We start from the raw sequence: 24,490 nt of genomic DNA on the forward strand, positions 1-24,490 counted from the left end.
TTCATTGCAGCAAATGATTGATAACGTGTATGTACTAGTATTACATGTACATAGTATGTGTGTGCGGCAAATATTGGGCCCAGGACATGGTCTGTTGTGAGATAATTGAAACGTCTAATGTTACCTCCAAGACCTAATTCAGAATTTATTGGTTTTCAAGCGACAATTTATGTCTGACTTGTAAATTAAGCCTACCCCTGTTGAAGCCAAGGGCGTCCAATTTTGTGTTTTGGATTTTTGTCTAAATTCTGAGCTGTGAATGATGTTTTTGCATGGTTTCATGGAACTGCTGTTGCTTGATTCTGTTAGACTTAAGTAGAAGACAGGAGGAGGCTAAGGTAGGGCTCCAATTTTGAACCAGTCTTTCCTTGTAAAAGTTGCAAAATATTCCAGAGGCAGCGTGTAAAAGGTGATGACATTAAATGGCCGCATTAAAAAAGGGCATTACTATGATTGGTGGCCTCAAAGAGGTGGTCACAATATTAGGAGTATTTAATCATGTTAAAAAAAAGAGGAATAAATCTTATCAAACTCCACAAGTCCACATTCCTGCTGTATGAATCACAAAACAAACCCTGGAATGTCTTTATTTAATGCTGGCTCCAAATTCCCCCCCCCCCAGCAAATGTAGTTGTACTTCGCATCTTTCTTGTGTTGTTCCCGTTCTCGCACGCAAAGGAACGGTGGATTAACTTAACAATACCCTCTCAGTGAAGCATGTCCGAGAACAGTCTGAGGAACGCGTGCGAAATGCCATTCGACACGCAAAAGAGCGGGGCGGCGTTCAGAACAGGAAGGAACCCGTGCGCACGCGTGCAAACGGTCAATGTATTTTTGGTGTCTCGCCTAAGCAGGGTCCAACTGTAGACACCTCGGTGCTGTAGACAAGTGGCAAGTTTAGTCAGGGAACCACTCTGGATAGGTGACCATATTGGTCAGGTGACTATTGGTCAGGTGAGCACATTGATCACATGACCACATACTGATGTAGGTCAGGTGGACCTCCTTATCAGGTTCGTGTGGTGCCAGATCTGCTACTCCAGATCTACTTATCACCACTCTCCATCTGTCTGGATGCCAATTCTCTGACTACAACGAGACAGCAATAAAGATGATGAGCTGAGACAAGTAAGCAAGTCAAGTCCAAATCTAGAGAGCGTGGTAGCTGAGAGAGAACCCTGTCCCCACCCGCTGAGCCATCTGTCTGTGGAGGCAGGTGGAACCGCTGGAGTTAGGTCAGGTTTAAGACATCACGTCGGCAGAGCAGGGCTTGTTAGTCCATCACTGTGTGTGTATCAGGGACTGCCTTTGAAAAAAAACAAAGGGCTCCTCAACAGTTATGAGACAGTGATGAGATACACAAAGATGCATTTGAGAGAACCTACTTTAGCCATTGAGGAAACAAAATCTGCTTTTGTTTTATCATCAAATCTCTTGGGTGGTTGTCAGTGAAAGTTCAGTGTCTTGTTTTATCCATCTGTACAAATAATTAATGCAAATGCAGTGATAACCTTTTTTGAAATTTGCTATACAAAACACAGAAAAGTTGTGTTGTGTTTGAGTAGACCCAACTGGATGGGGCAGACTATGGCCACCAGTGTGGCATTGAATCACTTTTGAATGCATGTGACCGAAGGAAATATCACAGCCTTGATAGTAAGATAAAAAAATACCATTTCCTTCTAGACAATCTTGCTCAGTATTCATCTTATTTGGAAGATGTAGCAAACCTTTATCCAATGCCAAGTAAAATATCCACTTCTTGGAGTGCACCCAGCAGGCACGGCCTGGATAATCGCAACATGCAGATGCTATTCTAGTTGAGCCATAAGGAGCCATGGGGCCACCGGTATTGCCATATATAGGCATGTGTACAAGGCTAGCTGTCCGGATCACTTGCGACTCTCTCTCCACTGGAGGGACGAGGGGGCTACAGGGCAGCACTTTCACTTTTGATGAACTCATCCACCACGGTACAAGGACTTGCTGTTTGGATCATGGCTATTGTTGAAATGCTAAATTCACGATGGGCTTTCCTGCTGGAGTTTTTAGGCGAGTTTTGGCCGAGCTGTATGCAATTGGGCGTGAAGCAATCCACATCACGGAAGATGTGCATTGCATCAGAGCTCCAGTTCTGATTTGTTTCTTTATTTTTGTTGGTCTGTGAAGGTGTGTTCGGAATACTTGGCTTCCTCAGCCAGCAGTAACATAGGTGTCTCTGGGAAGAGGAGTCAGCTGCTTCCACAAGTAATTCGGACAAAGCTTGAGTTACATGGACATTGAGATATTTTTCCGGAAGAAATGTCTTGGATGAAATGTTGGTTGTCTGTCTGGTGAATTTGTTCGAAATTGAGTTGTCCTTAACCCTTTTGAACACTTGTATGAAATTGTATTACATTTACTCCTCCATAAATCAATAAAACCATAGAGTGCTACATGTAGGTGTGGTTTTATGAGTAAATGGCAGGGCCGTTGTGGACGCTTTGAGGGCTTATTGCTTAATTAATTTGCAGATAAGATATTGTTGTCAATGTATGTACACTGGTTTGCGTTGAATCATACACTAAAATGAGTTGGTTTAAAGTTGGCATTTCTCTTAGATTAAAACTTTAAATAGAAGAAAGCAGAATGGCATTTTGAGGTTTGATTTCTTTGTCTTGTTGGCAAAGCTGCACATACATTTTATGTATGTACATGTACATTTACTACAAGACTTGTTTGTGTTTCGGGGCTCTGCTACAACTGCAAACTTTGGCAATTTGCCAAACAACGGTGTCTGGCTCTTAGGGCATGTTCCTGTGTTGGTTTCTCTTTGTTTCTGCGGATGAGGATGAAAGCAGTTCACCCTCACAAGCTCAAGAAGGCATAACAGCTACACATGCATGTATTCCACCTCCAGCTGTGGACACTGTTTTCTTTAAGCCAAAGTTAACATTTTCCCAGATTTTTGGATTTTTTTCTTTTTGAGAATTGTTTGGAGTCTAAGTTCCTTGCAGTCTGCAGAAACAAAACCAGTTGTTCAAATTTGTTCAAATCAAAGATCTACCAAAAAAACCCATGTTAATTCAAACACGGTATTATTTGTTCTTCCTTTTGCCGTTGAATAGGTACTTTCGATAGTGCGTGAACTGTAGAACAAACAGGGAAAACAAACAGGCTATATTGACAGTCGGATGTTCCTTCTTTTATTATAACATTATTTGACATGTTTCAAGCAAATATTTTTCTTCCTCATTGGTTGTAAGATTGCCAAACAGTCTGTGGAGTGCATTCGTGTTGCTTTTCAAAATACCACTTTGAGGATATTTGTGTCTGCGTAAGAAAAACAGGACATGATGCGAAAATGCGTTACAAGATTGGGCAGTTTGAACATGTACTTGGCTTTCAGATGTTGCAGCTAATATTTTTATGACGTTTCTAGTAAATTTAGGCAAGAGAAATTCATGGAAACACAACTAATCCTGTGCAGAAAGTAGGAGGCTATTAACACACATGTTTGTTTGCTTAAATAAATGAAAATGTCAAGAGAGGGTTTTTCTTATTTTTTTTCTCTAAAAGTCTTTTGTATTGGTCGAATATTTGTCCACCGAGAAGTGTTTTGTACATTTTAAATGATGTCGTTTTCCCTGTGCAATGTTTGTCCCGCCATTCATTAGAAGTTACTCACTCTGCCAAGCTGCCCGGCTAAATGCCATGGGAAAGCGTTGGCTCCCAAGGCCCATGATATGCCCCATTGCCCTCTGATTGATGTTGGACCAACCAACTACAGAGCCTTTTTTTCAGAGCTCGTTACTTTTATTTTGTCTGTTTGTGTTGGTTGAAGTCCAATTTCTGAAGCTGACGTATAAAAATAAAAATTGTCTATTGTCTGTGCGTATAACGCACTTGAACAGCCGGAGAGAATAGGAACTTTTCACTGGAATGACTTTGTTGTACACGTTGGTTACTATACACAAAAATAGAAGGCTCGGGTTTGGTTGGTTGAGGGTGAGTAACGTCTGTGAATAATGCGATCTGTGTTTGCAAGAGACAAACTGTCTCCACTGTGGTTTTCCTGACTATTTGTAATATTAGTTAAAACACATATCATCACGTATACCTACTGGTAGATGTACTTTATGTACAACATTTGCTTTTGCTGTAATTTTCAGAAACGGAAGGATTTGGTAGGTTAGTATTTTATAGCAAATATTGTTACACTGACCTGCTTAAAGTTTGTGTTTGTAGATGCTGAAACAAACAAGACAAAATAATCATGTTCTTGTAGTCTGGTTCCCTGACCCCACTTCAGATGAAACAGAGTAGTTTGTAAACGTCAGGGAATTGTAAGGTCAGGGAACCGTCTAGCTGGCTTGTACCCGTTCACAGATGTACAACTGATATTGCAAACAAAATGTGGACTAACTAAATTTGGTAAATTGGGGGGTGGGGCAGTATTTAAAAAAAAAAAAACAGTTTTTTTTTTCTACCGATGGTCAGCCTGACCTCATCATGGGGCATACTTTCTAATTGTTTTACAATATTTATGTGATCAGATTTTAGGAATTTTGGCTCTTGAAAAAAAATCTAGGCTATACCTCCGTAAGTGCCCCTTGTTCTCCAGTAACAAGCTGGCCAGCCCGCCTAAGTGGCCTACTTCAGAAATATTTAAGGGCCCTCGGGTTTACAAATACCTGTGCCCAATATTCAGGTGTTATGGCAGAATTCTGTGTTTTTTAACAGGGGGCCTGGGATGATAACAGAAAAAAAAAACTCCTTGTAAATAATGTCGGGGAAAACAGGGGCAACTGTAAATAACGCTTGTGACTGGCAGGGATGGCTTAACCTGCTGGGCATTCCAGGCCGACTTGTGCCACCACATGGGCGTCAGAGCTTAGATTAATGGTGTTTATTTTAATATCCCGGAATATGTGATGGTATGTAATTGGAAGGGGGGATCCAACTGGATCTCCGAGGAGGAGAGATTCTTTGATTATAAACATGTATTGCAATCTGGGTGACAAGTGTGCTGATTTGGGAAACTAGAACTCACTCTTTTTTTTCATTACACGTTGCGCGCTGCGCTACACATGTGTGCCGGACCATGGTTGGAACTTGTGTTTGCTGCCTTTATGAGGATTGCAAAATGTGAAACGTCTTTTATCAGAATTCTTTCAAATCATTATTTTAGTGAAAAACTATACTTCTCCCCACGAAAGCTTTATTTCTGCAATCTGATTTTAATAAGAAATGGATACCTTGACAAGACTACAAGAAGCCCACAATTGCCTTGTTTGATACTTGCAGAAGATTGCACAAGTGGAAAGTGGACACCATATAACTTATGGTACTTATAAATTATTTTTTCAATGCTGGTTTCCAGTGAAAAGGGATTTTTTCCCCAACAATTTAAGAGAAAACTAACAGCATGCAGCATTCATCTTGCTTCAGATTACTAATGTCCCACTTTTGGTTGCCAGTATTGTGTCCGCCTTACACATATTTATAACTTCCGTTACACGCGAATGTTTTTGTGAGCAGAGTGGGTCAGCCAAAATGTGTAAGAGAAATGTTCAACACGACGAGAATTGTATTAACAAAGTGATCAGGGAGCTGCCTTTTGTAGCTAGGGTGAAATGGGAACAAGTAGGGTTGTGCTGGTAAAGCAAAATTGACAGGGTGTGAAGACCTCAAATTTGGTGTTGCCAGGTCAAAGGTTACACGATGGTGTCGGGGGAACGGCAACCAGTGGGATTCATCCCTGAGAGCTCCTCACGTTCAAACCTGCCAAAATCATGCTCGGCAAGTATTTGTACAGGGGCTCCGTCGACGACGGGCATTGTACAGTCACACTCCGCTGAATACTTCCCCCCTCATGGGGGAATTAAGAACTTCCGTAAACTAAAACCCTGCTCGCACCGTACCACTTTGGTTGGTGGTATTCCTCGTTGCACCCCCCCCCCCCCCAACCACCACTGTTACTCAGGGTAATCCTTGTCCAAAGACCACCGCAACGCCTGCAGTTGTTGTTGCAAGACCCCGGGTCAGCACTGGGCAAATACACGTGCCAGGGAAGGGTTTCGGATCTGGGGTCTGCGGGCCCCATTGAGCACCTACTGTTCGCCCATTGAGTTCCTTCTGTGTGCCCGTTTGAATTCCTGCCTGTGCCCGTCGGTCGCCAGCTTTTTCAAATGCATTGGGGTTGGGTAATGGGATTAGTTTTCCTGATTTTGGAGTTTGACCCCATACTGGTTTTATTTTTTATGTTTTTTTTTGCTTAGACGTCTGAGGTTTAGAAAAAGCTTTTGGTTGGCCATTGTGGTACGGAAGAGTAGGACCTGTTCCGGGGTTGAACGGCTTACTTGAAAAAAAAAGTTGAATTGTCGGAATCATGCCATGCAATGTGTAATTGTTGCCATAGAAAACGGTTAAACAGAGTGAGAGATTTAAACAATGACCGTTCAGACCAAAAAAGTTACCTTTTTTTCATTCAGGTTTGACTTGTCCCAAAAATGCTGCCACCCTCCTAAATAAAAGTCACGACAGATACAAAGTTGATTGGTAAATGTTCAACTGGTTGCATACATTGTAAAGTCATGTTGTTAGCATGTTGTCCACTTCAACGCTGGATTAAAAAAAAAAAAAACCCTGATAAGACAAACATCCCGATGTAAACATACTTGTAACATCCCCTCCAAAAAAAACAGAAGACTCTGCTAAAACTTTATTGCATTCTGAGCACATACAAAAACCCATTGACACAATTCCTGCCCTAAAGTTTTGAGGACTAATCATTTATATTCTTCCTTATCAGTAGCTATCTCCTCCGTCTGCTTGGGTAAAAAGTCCAAACGGCAGCCCCAAATGGGCAGATAATCCCCCCCCCCCTAAAAACACCCATTATGCATGCAGCACGTGCCTAGCGCGGGAGGGTAAAGGCCCGCCCAGTGCCAAACATGTTGCAATCAATAAAGAGCGGGAGAGTTGGGCTTTGTCCTGAGAGTCTTCACCTAATTTAACGGGGGATAAAGTCTCTCTAACCCCCCTCCCCCCCCCCAACTACCAAATCCTCTCCCCTGGTATTGATCAGATACCCAAACAGAGAGCCCTGATCGATCACAGATCTTGTCTGCATGCCGTGCACGGGCCTTTGGAACAGCCAGAAACAATAGGTCCTCGGTTACTAATGTGTGTTCGCTACATGGCTTTTATTGATCGCTTTGGTAGTGCTGTTACTTTTTTTTTTTCAAAGGTAGGGGGATGGAATTTGTTGGACAATTACAGAAACAATGACTGCGGAGAAGCAGCTGCCGTTGCAATGTTCCTTAAATCGCTTTTAAAAATGAAGACTGATGAAACATTTAATACATTTTCATGGAATGCGTCGGCTATTTGAAAGTTACTCCATCCAGAAGTGTGAGCATTGGACAAGGGTTCGAATGCGGCGGCAGTAAAAAAAATAAAATTACACGCAGCAAAGCTACATGTACCGGTAGATTTGTTCTTCCGTAAAGTGATTTTCTTTTCTGTAATAACACTTTTTTCTTGATTTCAAGGAAAATGAAAATGACAATCGTAACTACTACTTTTCTCCAAAAAAAAAAAAAAAATATGGTGAAGGACTACTCTTTCCTTTCGTCTAACTAAAATGGTGGATCTTGACACTGCAGACTGAGTCATCTAAGCTGATATTGGAAACACTATTGAAAACTTTTTATTGTGGAAAGTGATGAGCAACTAGCGTCAGACTGTCATTGTATAGTTGTAGTCTTTTGTAAAGCTATTTTTGTATTGCTTATATCTGTATGGTGCAAAGATTTTTGAGGAATGAATTTGGGAAAAAAAAAATATAAAATCATTGTTGTGATTAATAAAAGAACGCTACCCAATTTAGGGTCGTGTTGGGTGCATCTAAATGTAGCTCGTTTCATTCACAAGTCGTAAATATTTTGTACATCTGTCAAAAAATGATGAACGACAAAGAGCTGTCGTTATGAAAAGAGTATTCAAGAAAAAGTTGAAGGGGCCAGGGCATTCCCCCTCCTATCCTTTAGAGAACCTTTCAGTGCGGCCAATTTCCCACGCCTAGCGTGGTACCTGGGGCAAGATAGTCTGTATGGTTCTAGCGTGCGCTCGGTATTATGAATGAAAACACAGGTATACATGTAGACGTACATTGTATAGTTGTACGAGGAAGGGATTTGTACTTTGTGTGTACCAGTGGGGCCGCCTAATGTCTAGCGTGCACTCGGCGTGCAAAGAAAAACCAGCCACAATGACGCAGGTAAAGTTTGGGACAGCCAAATGAAAAAAAAAAAAAAAAAAGAGCGGGAGCTTTTTTTTGTCATTGAGAATAAAGAGCGTAGGAAACACCTGAGTATGGAGTGTGTAGTCGGTCATGTTATTCAACAGCGCTGATGCGTAGGCTCTGTTGCATGCTGGGAGGCTTTTGATTGGTGGAGAGGTGTTACTGCGCCACGCTCAGGCAGGTGTGCTCTCCTGCTGTCCTCGGTTGGAGTTCTTTTTCTCGATTGTCCCGAATATTTTCCTTAGCTCGCTTGATGAGGTTTGAATTATGTCGAATTTTGCCCTGTTTTTAATGTACATTTTGTACAGCCCCGTGCAATTTTTTAAAGGAAATTTCACCAAAGTTCATCAAAAGCTTGATGAATATTAATCATACCCCAACCAAATATTCCCATTTTCCATGGAATAGGTAACGTCATTCATTTATAGACGGGTTTTGTTGGGTTTTGTGTGTGTGTGTGAGCAGCGTTCATTCAGTCCGCCCTAAATTGGCTTTCGTTTTTGACTTGTGGGGAAACTGGAACATGAAACTGAAATGTGAATCAAATTCTCTGAAAAAGTAGTTGGATGTTCAGATAAATGTAAAAATAGATTGTTAATTCTGTGAATAGTGTACGTCCAGTATATTTCATGACAACAAGTATTTTTCTAGACTTTTTGATGATTTTTAATGGGACCCTTCTTGTTCAAAGTACTTGTTCAGTTTCAACACAACCTTCATTTGAAACGGGGTTTGTCTTAAAATCAGTTCCCATTGGCACAGTTTTCAACTTGAAATATTTACACGATCAAGTTCTGGCGCAATAAAAAGCTGAAAAATGTTATCAACAAACCTGCCCACAGAAATGCCTGGAATTTTGAATTATGCCCATCTTTCTCTCATGCACATAAAAAAAGAGCAAATTGTAAACATCAAACCACATAAATCAGACCGTCTGGACTGAAAGTGTGCCACATTCTTCCGAGTTAAACTAATTCTTGCGTTCCGGCTAACCTCCATGTTATAAACCAGTGCTTTTTTCCTTGATTTCCGTAAAGTTTTTTTCTGGAGCTGTTTCATTTTTGTGTGTGGTGTCTACATTGCCAATCCCCATCAATTTACAGCTCAGAGTTTGATTTCAAAGGGAACCAGCCAGGCCCCGAATTTGACCCCGGGGTAAGGGTCTGTTCTTTCATAACAGCCAGGATTTAGTGTAACTCAAGACTGCCATATCTATGGGGCCACTGGATAGGTGGTCAGGTCCCCCTATGCACTGGCTAAGGGACTATTTGGAGAGAATAATTGAAAGGTTCAAATATATTAGCACTTTTTGAAGTTGTTTAACTAGGTGGCATTTTTTGGGACATTTTGTAAGGGTCAGAAAATTCATAATAGATGTAAATTTCAGTGTTTATTAACCCATTAGCACTTGTACTACATTGTATTACCATGGAGGAATCACTGAAGAATCAATAAAACCATAGAGTGTTTAGGTGGTTTGCTAACAATCGTAGTAAAGTGTCTTGCCTAAGAACAGTGAGTAAAGGGTTAATGCTTCTTGCAGTGCCAGATAAGATACTGTGCCTAAAAATAGTAACATCATCACACATTATTCGTACATAACCCCCCCCCCCCACAAAAAAAAAAGTAGTTGAAAATCAGGCTCATAAATCGTGCATTTATTGCTTTGATTTTGGCATCTAGCTCATGATGTACAATTGTAAAATTGTAATATGAATCACCAAGGAAAAGTTATCTAAAGGTTGGAGTGCAGAGACAACTAGTGAACACCGTGATTTTTTTGTGGTGTAGTTTGGGTTTAACTGGGACGCTGCAAAACATCTGTACCAAGAAAGTGGACTGAGTCTTAGCAGACAGAGACAACCAAGCCCCAGACAGAAGGCCCGACAATAACAGCCAAAAGTCCAGTGTGGACAATTCATTGTTAAGCTATCAATTTTGCCCCAGTTGTTTACCAATTTCCATCTGTGGCTGGTCATTTATCATGTGCGTGTATGTCGTGTCAATAATACATACTTCACAATGTCCATTGTTTATATATGATTGTAGTTGTGCGATCCCCCCCCCCCCAAAAAAAAAAAACACCCCAAGAAATTCAGTTCTGCAACTGATATTTATTTTAGCACTCTAAATGTAACTCACTTTTCTCTGTGTTTGTTCATTCAACCCTGAGTGTATTATGCAAGCCCTCACGCATGCATGCCTGATAAACCTCATACAGGAACTACATTTCTATTTCCTACCCCCCCCCCCCTTTTCTAAAGTAAAAAAAGTTTATCCATAGGTTTACATGGGCTCAGTGTCAGGGAGTAAACAAGCTCATTTAGTATGCGCACCTGTCCCTTCAGCTCGCGACCCCTTTCCATTCATTGGCCGGCCCAGCTTCATGCATTATTCAGTAGGCAGTGGAGGGGGATGGTGCCCTGCATGTGTTGTATGTTGGTGAGCGGATTAGGGTCCATGGTTCAGGGTTTTTGTTTGCCTGTTGGGTACCTGTTTATAGCTCCATGGTAGGACCATAGGATGGTTTGGATGGACCACCACTGCTGATTGTGTGTTTGACAGTTGTAAAACAAGAGTGATTCCACCTGTAAAGGCACTGTCCATGTAACTGGGCTAACAGTGAATACAGTACATGATATAGTTGGGGATGAATGAATCCACTAATCTAAACTATGCTAACACCTAAACTTTGATTTGTGTTTTCAAAATACTTGTACATGGTCATTGTAGAGATAGGCATACTTGTTGGTTTGAACCCTGTTTAGTACTAATTCATAGGCCAAGAACCAGTATTATTTAAGGAGAAGCTAAAAAAAGTGAATAAATTAGGAAGTAGAAAGTTCAAGCATAGAGCAAGGAAGCATCAAACTTGATGATTACTTTCTTTTTTAAAGTTAATTCATATGTTTGTATTTTACTGAAATTATTATCAGACATGTAGTTGAATTAGTGGTAGTAGATCCTTAACCTGGAATCCAGTCATCTGGCCACTTTAAGAATACAGTTTCTTGTTAAACCCTATGCTTTACCGAGCTCGTTAGCAAATCTAATTTTCTACTTTGAACGGAATTTATTCTGAATGAAAAGCCTGATGAAGATTAATTAGATGCCTCTTGGTAATTTTTTATTATTTGTTGCCACATAATGAACATGGTGGAGCGAACCCTGATGGCGAACATGGTGCTTGTGTGCTAGGGCAAGACACTTTACTACAATTGCCTCTCTCCACCCAGGAGTATAAATGGGTACCTGTGAGGGTAGAGACCAGAATGTGCTGATCTCGAGCTGCTGCAAAAAATGGACTCGTAGCCTGATGAGCAGGGGTAATAATAATTGCGCAGTGCTTTGAGGCCCTTTCCTGTGGTATAAAGCTCTATATAAGCACCCGCATTATTATAATAATACAGACACACACATTTTGCAGGGTTACATCCTGGTAACGATGCCATCATTTGATAATAATGACTAATGAGGAACCAGCTTTATAAATCATCTGACCTAATTTGAAAAACTCTCTTAAAATATGACAGATTGCCAACCAGTAATTCCTCCTGTTGAGCTTTTTTTCCCCCCGAGGCCCAATGCGTGGGAATAATTGAATCCTCACCCTCCCATGTATGAATTCTAATTCCTCTGTCTCGCCAGGCAACAATACACCCTCATTATCCCGGACGAAACCCTACAAGTCCTGAGCTTGTTGAACCGGCGAATACCGCGATAATAAGCCTCAACGAAAAAAGAAAGAAAAGAAGCTGGCCACAATGAAGAGATTAGGAATAACCCTTCTGTCTGCGGTGTATTAAAAACCCCAGGCACTCTTTACCATGGGACGTTGAGCTAGATTCGCGTGGGTCTTACGGCGAGATCTCTCTGCTTTGTGGTGCGGATTTGCTTTGGAGTGTTTCATGGCTGTTAGCTCTTAATATCATGGGTTCTTTATTTTTTGGGTTCCCAACTGTTGGATCCTGTTAAAGAAATACCCCTGATGGGTTGTTGGTTGTCTGCTTTGTCTGCACCTACGCTTTGTTATTTTACGTAAGATTAAGCACTAGTCCGGGTTGAGATATTTGACCTTCTGTTTCACAGTGTGAAATATTTGCGGTGTTATTCATTCGGTTCATTCGGTTCACGATGATAATTTTGTTTTGCTCTTGCAAACCATCAATCACTTGACAATGTTGAATAATCTCAATATTACTCATCCTATTAGGTTACAATGATGATTTAACAAAGCGAGTTGTCTGTGCAGACAGATGAAGGACTGTGTGAGAATAACAGTTGAAAAATGTTGGGTCCTTTTGACACTTTCAGTTTTGTTCCTTTGCTTTTCCCTAATGTGTTCGTTCCCCAAACAAGCCACAGTTACCTGACAATTTTTGGTTGTACAAATAAAGTGGAAGTTGTCCAATTTCTACAATGTCCGTCACATGATCACAACTCAGCTTGTAAATTGAGTTCATCACATTTTTTTTGGTAGGGGGGGGGATCTGTGCAAGGGTTTGTTCCTAGGAAGAGGGGAACAGTAAATAAGTGGGGAATTTGAGGGCAAACTTGGAAATGGTTGTGTGAAAAAAAAATCAAAGGTGAAATTTCTTTTCTGAAGTGATATCAAAGATACTTTGTCAAAAACTGCCCAGTGCCTCATCTGAATTAAACTGTTGAAACACTGATTAAAGGAAATTGCATTCCAAGTCAAACTACAGATGGGGACAGTAGAATTATTATTGGGCACATCCCCAATCAATTCAGATGCTTGAGGGTGATGGCTGTCCCTGTATACATGGTGTCCAGTTAAAATACCTAGTCAGCTCCTTAAGTTCCTTATAGTTGTGGCACATGTCTTGATGGAGTGGGCTTCGTGCAAAGTACCCCCTCAACGGTAAGGAGAGGGAGAGTTTGGGGAGACCTGATGGAGACGCCTGATGCTCACACGAAGACACTACATGGCTTTGTGCACATCGGTCGTGCGTACTCTGTGCTATACTCACGTGAACAAGTATGCTTGGGCTCTCCAAAGTGGGAAAAAAGTGCCCTGTTGTTGCCGCTCAGATCCCGTACAACCTCCACCAAAAAGGACCGAATACCGAAAAATCCTCAGGTCTAACCAGCGTTTACTTTTTTTATTCCTAGATGTCCCGACACTCACTTTGGCGCTAGCTGCGAGTATGACAACCCTTGCCGCCACAATCGTTGCCTGAACGGAGGCACCTGCCAAATAGTGGAGCCTACAGATGGCGATTCCCAGCCCACTTTCTCCTGCCTGTGCGACGTGGGCTGGACCAACTCCCTGTGTGAGCTGGAGTTGTCCAACGTCTGCAGGGACGAGCAGCCCTGCCAGAACGGCGGCCGCTGCAACCTGCGGGGCTCGGTGGACGACTACACCTGTGCATGCAGTGAGGGCTTTACAGGTGTGTGTTTTTAGTTCTCCCTGCAATGCCTAAATATCTCAGGCTGTGTTCGCAAAACGGTATTTTGTGGCTCTGGCCATGGTTTTTCATAGCCGTGACCGTAACTATAACCATGTGCCTGTAGTGAGGGCTTTACAGGAGGGTTCTTTAGCAGGCCCCACACTGCCCAGACATCTCAGGCTGTGCCTAGATATGGCTACGTTTATGCCATTTGTGCACTACGGTGAATGGCTGTAGCCATTGAAAACAATTCCCACTTAAGCCACAGCCTCACTCAGATACAGAGTCAGTGAACAGCCAGCACGTTATTATCCCTTTGACCTTTGATCTGCTATCAACTGAATTCAGTGTTATATTTTCACATGTACAGTACAAATTCAATGCCACTCCCCAGCCTGCCTTTGTGGCGTAGGTGAAATCAAGTCCTCCCCTGTGATTAACACTGTTAAAATCTTTTGATGGTGTTAAGGCGAAATGAAACACTGTTTTCAACGTTTCTTCCCGCTTGTAGGAAGAAACTGTACCATGACTGACCACTGCGTGGGGAACCCTTGCAAGAACGGGGCCACCTGCAACTCACACGCCACAGGCTACAACTGCAGCTGCACCATCTACTACCGGGGCACGCACTGCGACATCGACATCAACGAGTGCACGGCCGAGGTGACGGCCTGCCACAACGGCGGCACCTGCGGGAATCTGGTTGGCTCTTTCATCTGTACCTGCTCGCAGGGCTACACGGGTCGGCGCTGCGAGTCCATCTATACCCCATGCCGGCCCAATCCCTGCCGGAACGGGGGCGAGTGCAACCCATTGGGCATGTACTCCCATGAGTGCATCTGTCCTGCAGGTAAGTTTAGTGAACGATTTCCATTTTTTATAATCTTCTATGCTGTGCATGTGTGTAGTGAAAGTACATGTAAAATGGAGACGAGTGCTGCTTGAATTCCATTGCCGCTGTATGCAGAACACCCTTAACAATACTTGAAACGACAGAAACACGACATTGCGTGAAAAAAAGAGATGTAATACCGTTGTGTATATTTTAGTTGTTTATTTATTTTTGGTATAAATTTTGAACAGGTATAAGATGATTTGAGTTGGGATCATTTTGGTTAGTCAGACCGTCTTCACATTTTTTGATAAATCCTGATTTGGTTGTGCTTTGCTTTTGGAAGGTTACACTGGGACTCAGTGCGAAACCAACATCGACGATTGCATCATGCATCAGTGCACGAATGGAGGATTATGCATCGATGGTATTGACTCCTACACCTGCAGTTGCGCCCCGGAATACACAGGTAAGCCCTGCCCCCCACCAACCAACCCCTGATCTACAAGGTTTTAAATCGCTGAAGAACACGATCAGTGAGAAGACAACAATAACTTGAGCCTCTGGTTATAACTTGAGCTTCCTCTCAAAAGTTTTTAGTTAACCTGTTGACACCTTGTACACACCATGTGTTGAACTTGATCTCGGCTGCTTTACACGGCCTGTCGTGGTTACAAATATCGCTCCGTGGCAGGGCCTTGGAATGTTTGGGTGAGAAGTATGGTACAAATATTGAACAAATGACTCTCCAGAGTCAGTATCTGTGGTGTTTGGCTTCATTTTAAACTTGGCCCGACATAGTTTGAAAAATGGTGTTTTTTGGCCAAAAGTAATCCCGCCCTGTTTACATGTACCGTACGTCTACTCAGTCTAGATTGACCCCACCTGGTCCGATTTGGTTGTTTCTTCTCCCACACAGGCGAGCTTTGCACAGACGACGTGGACGAGTGCACGCTGCAGCCAAACCTGTGCAGGAATGGCGCCACCTGCCGCAACAACGCCCCAGGCTACCAGTGCATGTGCGTCTACGGCTTTGAGGGGGATCACTGCGAGCACGATGTGGACGCCTGTGAAACGACTCCTTGCGAAAATGGCGCCACATGTGAAGATGCCGTGGCCAGCTTCAGGTGCATCTGTGCTGCTGGCTACACTGGTAAGACCACTGGAGTTCTCTCTTCGTCAAAAAAAAAAACAGATCAGGAAAACATTCTGTCATTTTAGCAGCATTGTAAAGAGAAGTGGGAGGGGAGCATGAGCTTCTTCTCCTTTTAAGAAGCGATCAGCAAAATGTGGTTATAAAAGTTATTTTCAATGTATACCGGTTTACAACTTACGTAAGACTTTGTTGATGAAGTTTTAAAAGCTTTGGTGAAAGAGTTTTAATGAGGTTCATATTGCTATCTAAACCTAGTCATTTGAAACCTTAGACAGCATGCCTCCAAAAATGTGGCTTAACATCTTTTTTTATAGAACTAAGAAAGGTTTCTGGTAAAAGTGCATTGGTCATTAGGGTTAAAGAAGTTCTGATTGTAACCCTTCAGGATTGTATTGTCATCTTGAGGATGCCTGCATCAGCAGCCCCTGTGCTGCCTCATCCACCTGTGACACCAACCCTGGCACCGGTGACGCTGTCTGTCACTGTCCCGGCGGTCTTACAGGGAGCGACTGCTCAATTGATATCGACGAGTGCGAGTATGGTGAGTCAACATAGTTGTGTTTGTAACACTTCTCAGGTGGCCTATTGGAACTAGGTGAAACCTCACATTGGCTTTCCAAAGTAGAACCTCACAGCGATTACATGGAAACCTCGCACTGAACTAAGCTTCATAGTGACTATTTGGAATCATCACCGTTATCTCATTGAGGAACCTCACAGATGACATTTATATAACGGTAACCCGAGCTCACATCTGACCACATTGGAATCTTGAAGTGAACATTTGGGAACCACACACAGTGAACATTTAGGAACCTCAGGGTGACCATTTAGGAACCACGTTGACCATTAAGGAACCTCACAGTAACCATTTGGGAACCTCACAGTGACCATGGTCCACTAACACTTATAAGATGATTTGAGTTGGGATCATTTTGGTTAGTCAGACCGTCTTCACATTTTTTGATAAATCCTGATTTGGTTGTGCTTTGCTTTTGGAAGGTTACACTGGGACTCAGTGCGAAACCAACATCGACGATTGCATCATGCATCAGTGCACGAATGGAGGATTATGCATCGATGGTATTGACTCCTACACCTGCAGTTGCGCCCCGGAATACACAGGTAAGCCCTGCTCCCCACCAACCAACCCCTGATCTACAAGGTTTTAAATCGCTGAAGAACACGATCAGTGAGAAGACAACAATAACTTGAGCCTCTGGTTATAACTTGAGCTTCCTCTCAAAAGTTTTTAGTTAACCTGTTGACACCTTGTACACACCATGTGTTGAACTTGATCTCGGCTGCTTTACACGGCCTGTCGTGGTTACAAATATCGCTCCGTGGCAGGGCCTTGGAATGTTTGGGTGAGAAGTATGGTACAAATATTGAACAAATGACTCTCCAGAGTCAGTATCTGTGGTGTTTGGCTTCATTTTAAACTTGGCCCGACATAGTTTGAAAAATGGTGTTTTTTGGCCAAAAGTAATCCCGCCCTGTTTACATGTACCGTACGTCTACTCAGTCTAGATTGACCCCACCTGGTCCGATTTGGTTGTTTCTTCTCCCACACAGGCGAGCTTTGCACAGACGACGTGGACGAGTGCACGCTGCAGCCAAACCTGTGCAGGAATGGCGCCACCTGCCGCAACAACGCCCCAGGCTACCAGTGCATGTGCGTCTACGGCTTTGAGGGGGATCACTGCGAGCACGATGTGGACGCCTGTGAAACGACTCCTTGCGAAAATGGCGCCACATGTGAAGATGCCGTGGCCAGCTTCAGGTGCATCTGTGCTGCTGGCTACACTGGTAAGACCACTGGAGTTCTCTCTTCGTCAAAAAAAAAAACAGATCAGGAAAACATTCTGTCATTTTAGCAGCATTGTAAAGAGAAGTGGGAGGGGAGCATGAGCTTCTTCTCCTTTTAAGAAGCGATCAGCAAAATGTGGTTATAAAAGTTATTTTCAATGTATACCGGTTTACAACTTACGTAAGACTTTGTTGATGAAGTTTTAAAAGCTTTGGTGAAAGAGTTTTAATGAGGTTCATATTGCTATCTAAACCTAGTCATTTGAAACCTTAGACAGCATGCCTCCAAAAATGTGGCTTAACATCTTTTTTTATAGAACTAAGAAAGGTTTCTGGTAAAAGTGCATTGGTCATTAGGGTTAAAGAAGTTCTGATTGTAACCCTTCAGGATTGTATTGTCATCTTGAGGATGCCTGCATCAGCAGCCCCTGTGCTGCCTCATCCACCTGTGACACCAACCCTGGCACCGGTGATGCTGTCTGTCACTGTCCCGGCGGTCTTACAGGGAGCGACTGCTCAATTGATATCGACGAGTGCGAGTATGGTGAGTCAACATAGTTGTGTTTGTAACACTTCTCAGGTGGCCTATTGGAACTAGGTGAAACCTCACATTGGCTTTCCAAAGTAGAACCTCACAGCGATTACATGGAAACCTCGCACTGAACTAAGCTTCATAGTGACTATTTGGAATCATCACCGTTATCTCATTGAGGAACCTCACAGATGACATTTATATAACGGTAACCCGAGCTCACATCTGACCACATTGGAATCTTGAAGTGAACATTTGGGAACCACACACAGTGAACATTTAGGAACCTCAGGGTGACCATTTAGGAACCACGTTGACCATTAAGGAACCTCACAGTAACCATTTGGGAACCTCACAGTGACCATGGTCCACTAACAGTGACCATTTGGTAACCTCGCAGTGACTATTTGGAAACCCAACAGTGACCATTTTGGTACCCCACAGTGACCATTTTTGAACCTCACAGTGACCATTTTGTGAGCCTTAAAGTAACCTCGCCTAAACCTCAAAATCACATACCTTTGACTAAAGTACTTAACATATTTCAAAATCACCACAGCAAAAGCCGTCTCTCCAGAGGAGCGGTTTGAATGCGCTTCCTCCCCTAAAAAAAGTATGTACTGAGGGTTTTAAACTAAGGAATTTTTTTTGTTTTCTCCACAGATCCCTGCGAAAGTGGACATGGCAGTGAGTGCGTCAATACCGTGGGAGCTTTTTACTGCAACTGCGCACCCGGTTACAGCGGGTTGCGCTGTGAGGTGGACATCGACGAGTGTGCATCCACTCCTTGCGTCAATGGGGGCACCTGCCTCAACCTGGCCGGGATGTTCAATTGCGTCTGTGTCAGAGGTGAGAAACTGAGGCAGAGACGAGCGAAGCAACTGTGGCAAATGTTCTGGATAGCTGACCTCATCTTTTTCATTGTATGAGTACATAAGCAAACTTAGTTTGGCCCAGATGGAAACATAATAGGAATGCTGCTTTCCTTATAAGCAACGGAAGGGGGGGTGAAACATTCTTCCACAACCATCGGCTTTCTTCCGTTGGGAATGTACTGACTTACTCAAAATGAGTGTTCAAAAACGAGCCAGAATATTCTGACTTTTGACATGCTGCTTTGAAGACTAAATCCTATACCACACTTTTAAGCCTTAGTCTGAAGAAAACTGTTTTTTTTCCTCTTTGAATTTCAGGACCAAGACCACATAGAACGTTGCACCTCGCAAGTTGAAATTAGTGTGATACGTCTTGCATTGACTTCAGCAGATACTCTTTTTTTTTTTTTTTACTTCTTCCAAATATCTGATTTTTTCCCTTTCTGATCTTGACCTTGCAGGCTACACAGGTGTCTACTGCGAAACCGACATCGATGAGTGCGCGAGTAACCCTTGCCTAAACGACGGTTTCTGCCTGAACAAGGTGGGCCGGTATCAGTGCAACTGTCTGGAAGGTTACACCGGGGCCCGCTGCGAGGCGAACATCAATGAGTGCCTCTCGGACCCCTGCCAGAACGGGGGAACGTGCCTAGACGGTGCCAATCAGTACACATGCAGTTGTCTACCAGGTAAGCATAGACATCAGCTTAGCACAGAAAAAAAAAAATATCTGCTTATTTGCATGTTACCAGCTACAGAATCTCATCAGACGTGTATTGATTGTGACTGCTTCTCAGCTGATTTTTGTTTTTGTTTAGCACAGTAATTTTGCGAATGGCAATTTTAGCTTACTTCCTAAGAAAATCAGGCAGAGGTTGATTTGGCATCAGAATCGTCAAGTATGATTTGTTAGGCCAGCCTCCTTAGCTGACTAATACTAAGGGACGAATACTTGCCAGCTTGGATGGTTTTTTTTTTACTCGGGAACCCGGTTAGTGGGTCTCCTAAGAGGCATTCTGTAAGAATGTCATTTACGTATCTGGCGTAGACAGTTTTTTTGGCAATAACTCATTATCCATCCCCGATGAAACAAAAATGCACTGCTAGGGATGCAACTGCTACCCTTGAGAAGTCCCAGCCAAGGTTATGTATGCGTCTGTTTTTTTTTTCTCCCCTGTCCTGCAGGCTACACTGGCGTGGACTGCGAGACTGACTACGACGATTGCCAGCACGACTCCTGCTTCAACGGCCGCTGCCAGGATGCCCTCAACGGCTTCACCTGCATCTGCAACTTGGGCTACGAGGGCCGGCTGTGCGAGAACCAGATTGACGAGTGCCTGGACGAGCCCTGCCAGAACGGCGGGACCTGCATCGGCCTGGTTGGGGCCTACCAGTGCGTCTGTGCCCCAGGGACCACTGGTAAGATCACTGAAAAAATACCAAACCTTGGTGTAATATGAAGCAAGTTCCATTGAGGAGCGTAGGTCATCTAGTGGTTGTTTTGTGACACACCTTCCCCCTGCACAAAGCCTGTCAGCAAAGACTTTCATGGAAGCAGTTTGTAGCGTGCTCCATATATATTTTGGGGAAGGCCTTGAAATGCCAGACGCTTTGAAAAACAATAAAGCGAAATCTTCCCCTATTCATGAATTAGCAGTTTGGAAGTGTTTGGATTCTGGAAGGCAAAGTAATGTGAGGAGGAGTACAACAAATGTTGTGAATAATTTTCTTGCTTGCAAATTTGATTTCTCACAAAACTAATCACTAACGTTTTGTTACAGGTGCCACTTGTTCCATAAACACTTACGAGTGCTCGTCCAACCCATGTCAGAATGGTGGATTGTGTAACGATTTAATCAACGGATATGAATGCGAGTGTCTGGCAGGTTATGAGGGACTACTCTGTGAGGTCAACATAGACGAGTGTGCCTCCAACCCTTGCGCCAACGGGGGCACCTGCCACGACGACATCAACAAGTTCATCTGCACCTGCCCCTCGGGCTACCACGACGCCCTCTGCTTTTCAAGCATTAACGAGTGTGAGAGCTCGCCCTGCTCAAACGGCGGCACCTGCCAGGACGGCGTCAATGAGTACGCCTGCGAGTGCGTGCGGGGCTACGGCGGGCCCCGCTGCAATGCCGACATCGACGAGTGCGCCTCCAACCCCTGTCAGCACGGCGGCCGCTGCGCCAGCGGCCTGGACTACTACGTCTGCGAGTGTCCCGAGGGCTACGCGGGCACCAACTGCGAGAGCAACGTCGACGACTGCGTGGGGTACCCTTGCCGCAACAACGGGACCTGCATCGACGCGGTCAACTCGTTTGAGTGCGTCTGCATCCCGCCGTATACCGGGGAGGTTTGCGAGGACCTGCTGCAACCTTGCGAGAACCACCGATGTGAGAACGGTGCTACATGCGAACCGTTCCCCAGTTACAATGGATACTCCTGCAGCTGTCCAAATGGCTACACAGGTAAACAGAACCGTTACTCTAGCCAGGGTACTCACTACTGTACCCTATGGCACCTGAGCACGCAACAGCTGTGGTAACTTGTTGTGTTGAAACTACAACATTGTGCCATCAGCACTGTACAACCTCACCTTTCTACAGCACTTCAAATTTGGACTAGTTGGTGCAAAAAAAAACATTTCTGTTTTTCTGGGGTCTGGATATGCCTACAATTAAAGTGCAACCTAAAAGGAGTGTGTTTTGATGTTGATATGGTTTCAAACAGGGAAAGAATATAATATTCAGATGCCACTTCTTTGGTTGTATACAAAGTCGACGAAGAGTCAAGTGCATTTGCAAAGTATTTTCGAAATTGGAAATGTTCCTCAGTCCTAAATTCATGTCTTTCAAACTTTGTTTGCAATGACTGACCTTCACCGAGATAATACATGATGAAAAAAAAGTGGCGTCAGGATCCAACATTCTTTCCTCAATTAGGGTAAAAAAAATTAAAACGCTGTATTAACCTTTTTTCATATTGCACCCTGTTTTCTAGATGTCAAATTTCAAAATCAATTATCCCATACATACAGGTGAATTCTGCAACCGAGATATTGACGAGTGCGGTGAGTACCCGCCCTGCCACAACGGTGCAATCTGCAACAACACCTTTGGTTCCTATGAGTGCATCTGTCCCCCAGGATTCGGCGGTCAGGACTGCATAACCAACATCGATGAATGCGAGTCTGGTGAGTTTAATGCAAAAAAACAAAAAAACAAATTTGCAACCTACAGATTGATGCACTGCGTTATGGAACCATTTTGGTGAAGTTGTGTGTTTGTATTGCAAGAATGGAGAACGGAAAAGCAGCTTGCCCTTCATGGCATGCAGCTTTCTATAGGAGAGATTCGGAACAGATTGATCATTACCTCATATTCCACTTCCCTTACAAAAAAAAAGAGGGCAGGCTAGAGTTGAAACAGGTGTGAACCCCAACAACTTTTCCAAAAGGTGAAATATTAAAGTAACTCGGAATTTTAAATGTTTAGCAAAGTCATCAATGTGCATTAATTTTCCCAGTGCAATAGCGCAATATACTCAGCAGTCAAGTCAACTTTTTTTGAGATACGGCAGACACAATAAGCAGGCGTTACTTGGAATGGGTAAATTTGGGTAAATAAAAGAGTTTACCAGCTCAAAATAGTGCCCTCAATTTCTCCAGAAAGCCAGTGCCTACTTTGGAGCACTTAGTTAGTCAGATTTTTGTCATTTAAACTTCCTTAGTTTTGTACGAGTCAATTTATGCATTCAATTTTTCTTTTCTCCCAGACCCTTGCCAGAACGGCGCGGCCTGCTTTGACAAGACCAACGACTACACCTGCGCGTGCCTGCCGGGCTTTACGGGCAAGAACTGCGAGACGGACACAGACGAGTGTGAGTCCATCCCGTGCCGGAACGGCGCCACCTGCCATGACTACGTCTCCAGCTTCACCTGCGCCTGCACGCTGGGTTACAGCGGAGTCTACTGCCAGACCAACGACATGGACTGCACTGAGAGGTAAACTGGGGAACCAGACTAGATAGCACAAATGTTTTTTTTGGGGGGGGGAGGGGTTTAAGATGTTTGCAGATGTGAAGTGCATAAGTCTGGAAAAAAAATTGAAAAGAATCAAGAGGAAATGTGGTTTAACCTATTAGCACCTGTATTATAACCTATTATAATAACCTTGAGAATTGTTCACATCGTACATTGCAAAGTTTGTGTGTTTTTAAAATGTTGGTTTGCTTTGTCGCAAAAAATTGAAAGGTTGAGAATTTATTCCCCTGTATACCATAATAGTTTTTGTGTGAGAGACTTTTTTTTAATTGAAAAAAAACATGTCTTCTTCCTGTCCAAGCTCTTGTCTGTATGGAGGTACATGCATCGATGGAGTCAATGAATACACCTGTCACTGCACACCTGGCCACGTCGGCCCCAACTGCCAATACCAGGTGGACGAGTGCAGCTCCAACCTCTGCCAGAACGGGGCCACCTGCGTGGACCATACAGGCTACTACACCTGCAACTGTGTGCTGGGCTACCTTGGGGAGAACTGCCAGGTAAGTTTTGGGCCCGTGACCATTCAGCCCTGGTATGAAAAGGGCCCCCCGATAAGCTCGTCCCCGCCCAAAATGTCCTTTCGTACCAGCCCAGTTACCGGTCTAGGAGCTGGTCCGATGGCTGATCAGAAACTGCTCTATCCCTGGGTCAATTGTTTGCAAGTATTGACACATGTGATATATCCCAGAAGAAACCCGCTTGTGGTTTCATCTCTCAGTGCGAAACAATAGAACACTTTCATCGGCACAGATCAAACCCCCTGCCATGCGGTTTCGCGCACAATGAGACTGTAAATTAACAAGGCGTTTGGAAGGATTTTATCTTTAATCCGATAACTCTTCTGATGTTCTTCCCTGGACGTTCTCTTAAGGGTAATAAATTGATGCACCTGACTGATTTCAAAACTTCTGGACAGACAGGCCCATGAACTGGATGAGACTGGGCTGAAAAGCGGACTGGCTCTGGACTGGACGAGGGACTGGGGGGGGGCCTCTTCATACCAGGGCTGAATGGTCACGGGCCCTTATTGAATGTGATCAAGTTACAGACTAATCTGGCAACCACAATTTAAAGCCTTGACTGAGTTGGAACCTTGCCTGTACGCAAGTCTTGTGTGTGAAACTCTGTGATGCCTTGCCTTGCCAAAAATGAATGCGTACGTGTAACTTAATTTTGAAGAAGGCATGTCACATCTGTACGACTGAGGTGCCAACCTCGGTTATACCACGCAGTTGTGGTCAATGGGTTTATTGGTGGGCTCTGTTTTGAAATTATCTGCGCTGCATTTTGTGACTCAAAGTGGCGGAAATGAAAGATCTGTTACACATTGGAGCCTTTGTTTTTTTCTATCTTGTCGGTACCCTTGAGCTAATCTATGTAATAGACCATGGCGAAAGCCATGGGCTATTATGCGTGAACAGATTCGTTGAATAATTAGTCAAGACCCCGCCTCTTGACATCCTAGATTTTGACCAATCAGCGGGCGCTTTCCATACCGGGTCTTCGGTCATTCACCCATTGCGCATCATAGACAATGGAT

General features: G+C 43.6%; 1 protein-coding gene across 3 annotated transcripts in view; it reads left to right on the forward strand.

Moving 5' to 3' along the window:
• The window catches only part of LOC119734198 (neurogenic locus Notch protein-like), a 55,841-nt gene that overhangs the window by 21,471 nt on the left and 9,880 nt on the right, over positions 1-24,490 (forward strand). The window contains exons 1-16 of one of the 3 annotated variants that reach the window (XM_038207552.1): positions 12,098-12,325; positions 13,421-13,698; positions 14,210-14,548; positions 14,877-14,999; positions 15,450-15,683; positions 16,072-16,227; positions 16,689-16,811; positions 17,262-17,495; positions 17,884-18,039; positions 18,691-18,876; positions 19,364-19,591; positions 20,088-20,321; positions 20,684-21,373; positions 21,943-22,098; positions 22,680-22,908; positions 23,249-23,450. In XM_038207552.1, the coding sequence (XP_038063480.1) occupies positions 12,276-12,325; positions 13,421-13,698; positions 14,210-14,548; positions 14,877-14,999; positions 15,450-15,683; positions 16,072-16,227; positions 16,689-16,811; positions 17,262-17,495; positions 17,884-18,039; positions 18,691-18,876; positions 19,364-19,591; positions 20,088-20,321; positions 20,684-21,373; positions 21,943-22,098; positions 22,680-22,908; positions 23,249-23,450 (3,618 nt within the window). In that variant the 5' untranslated portion in view covers positions 12,098-12,275. Of the gene's footprint in view, positions 1-12,097; positions 12,326-13,420; positions 13,699-14,209; positions 14,549-14,876; positions 15,000-15,449; positions 15,684-16,071; positions 16,228-16,688; positions 16,812-17,261; positions 17,496-17,883; positions 18,040-18,690; positions 18,877-19,363; positions 19,592-20,087; positions 20,322-20,683; positions 21,374-21,942; positions 22,099-22,679; positions 22,909-23,248; positions 23,451-24,490 lie in introns of those variants that run through there. The other 2 variants (XM_038207551.1, XM_038207553.1) reach the window with 2 other exon arrangements.

The sequence above is a fragment of the Patiria miniata genome, unplaced genomic scaffold, assembly GCF_015706575.1.
Source record: "Patiria miniata isolate m_02_andy unplaced genomic scaffold, ASM1570657v1 HiC_scaffold_27, whole genome shotgun sequence".
NCBI lineage: Eukaryota > Metazoa > Echinodermata > Asteroidea > Valvatida > Asterinidae > Patiria > Patiria miniata.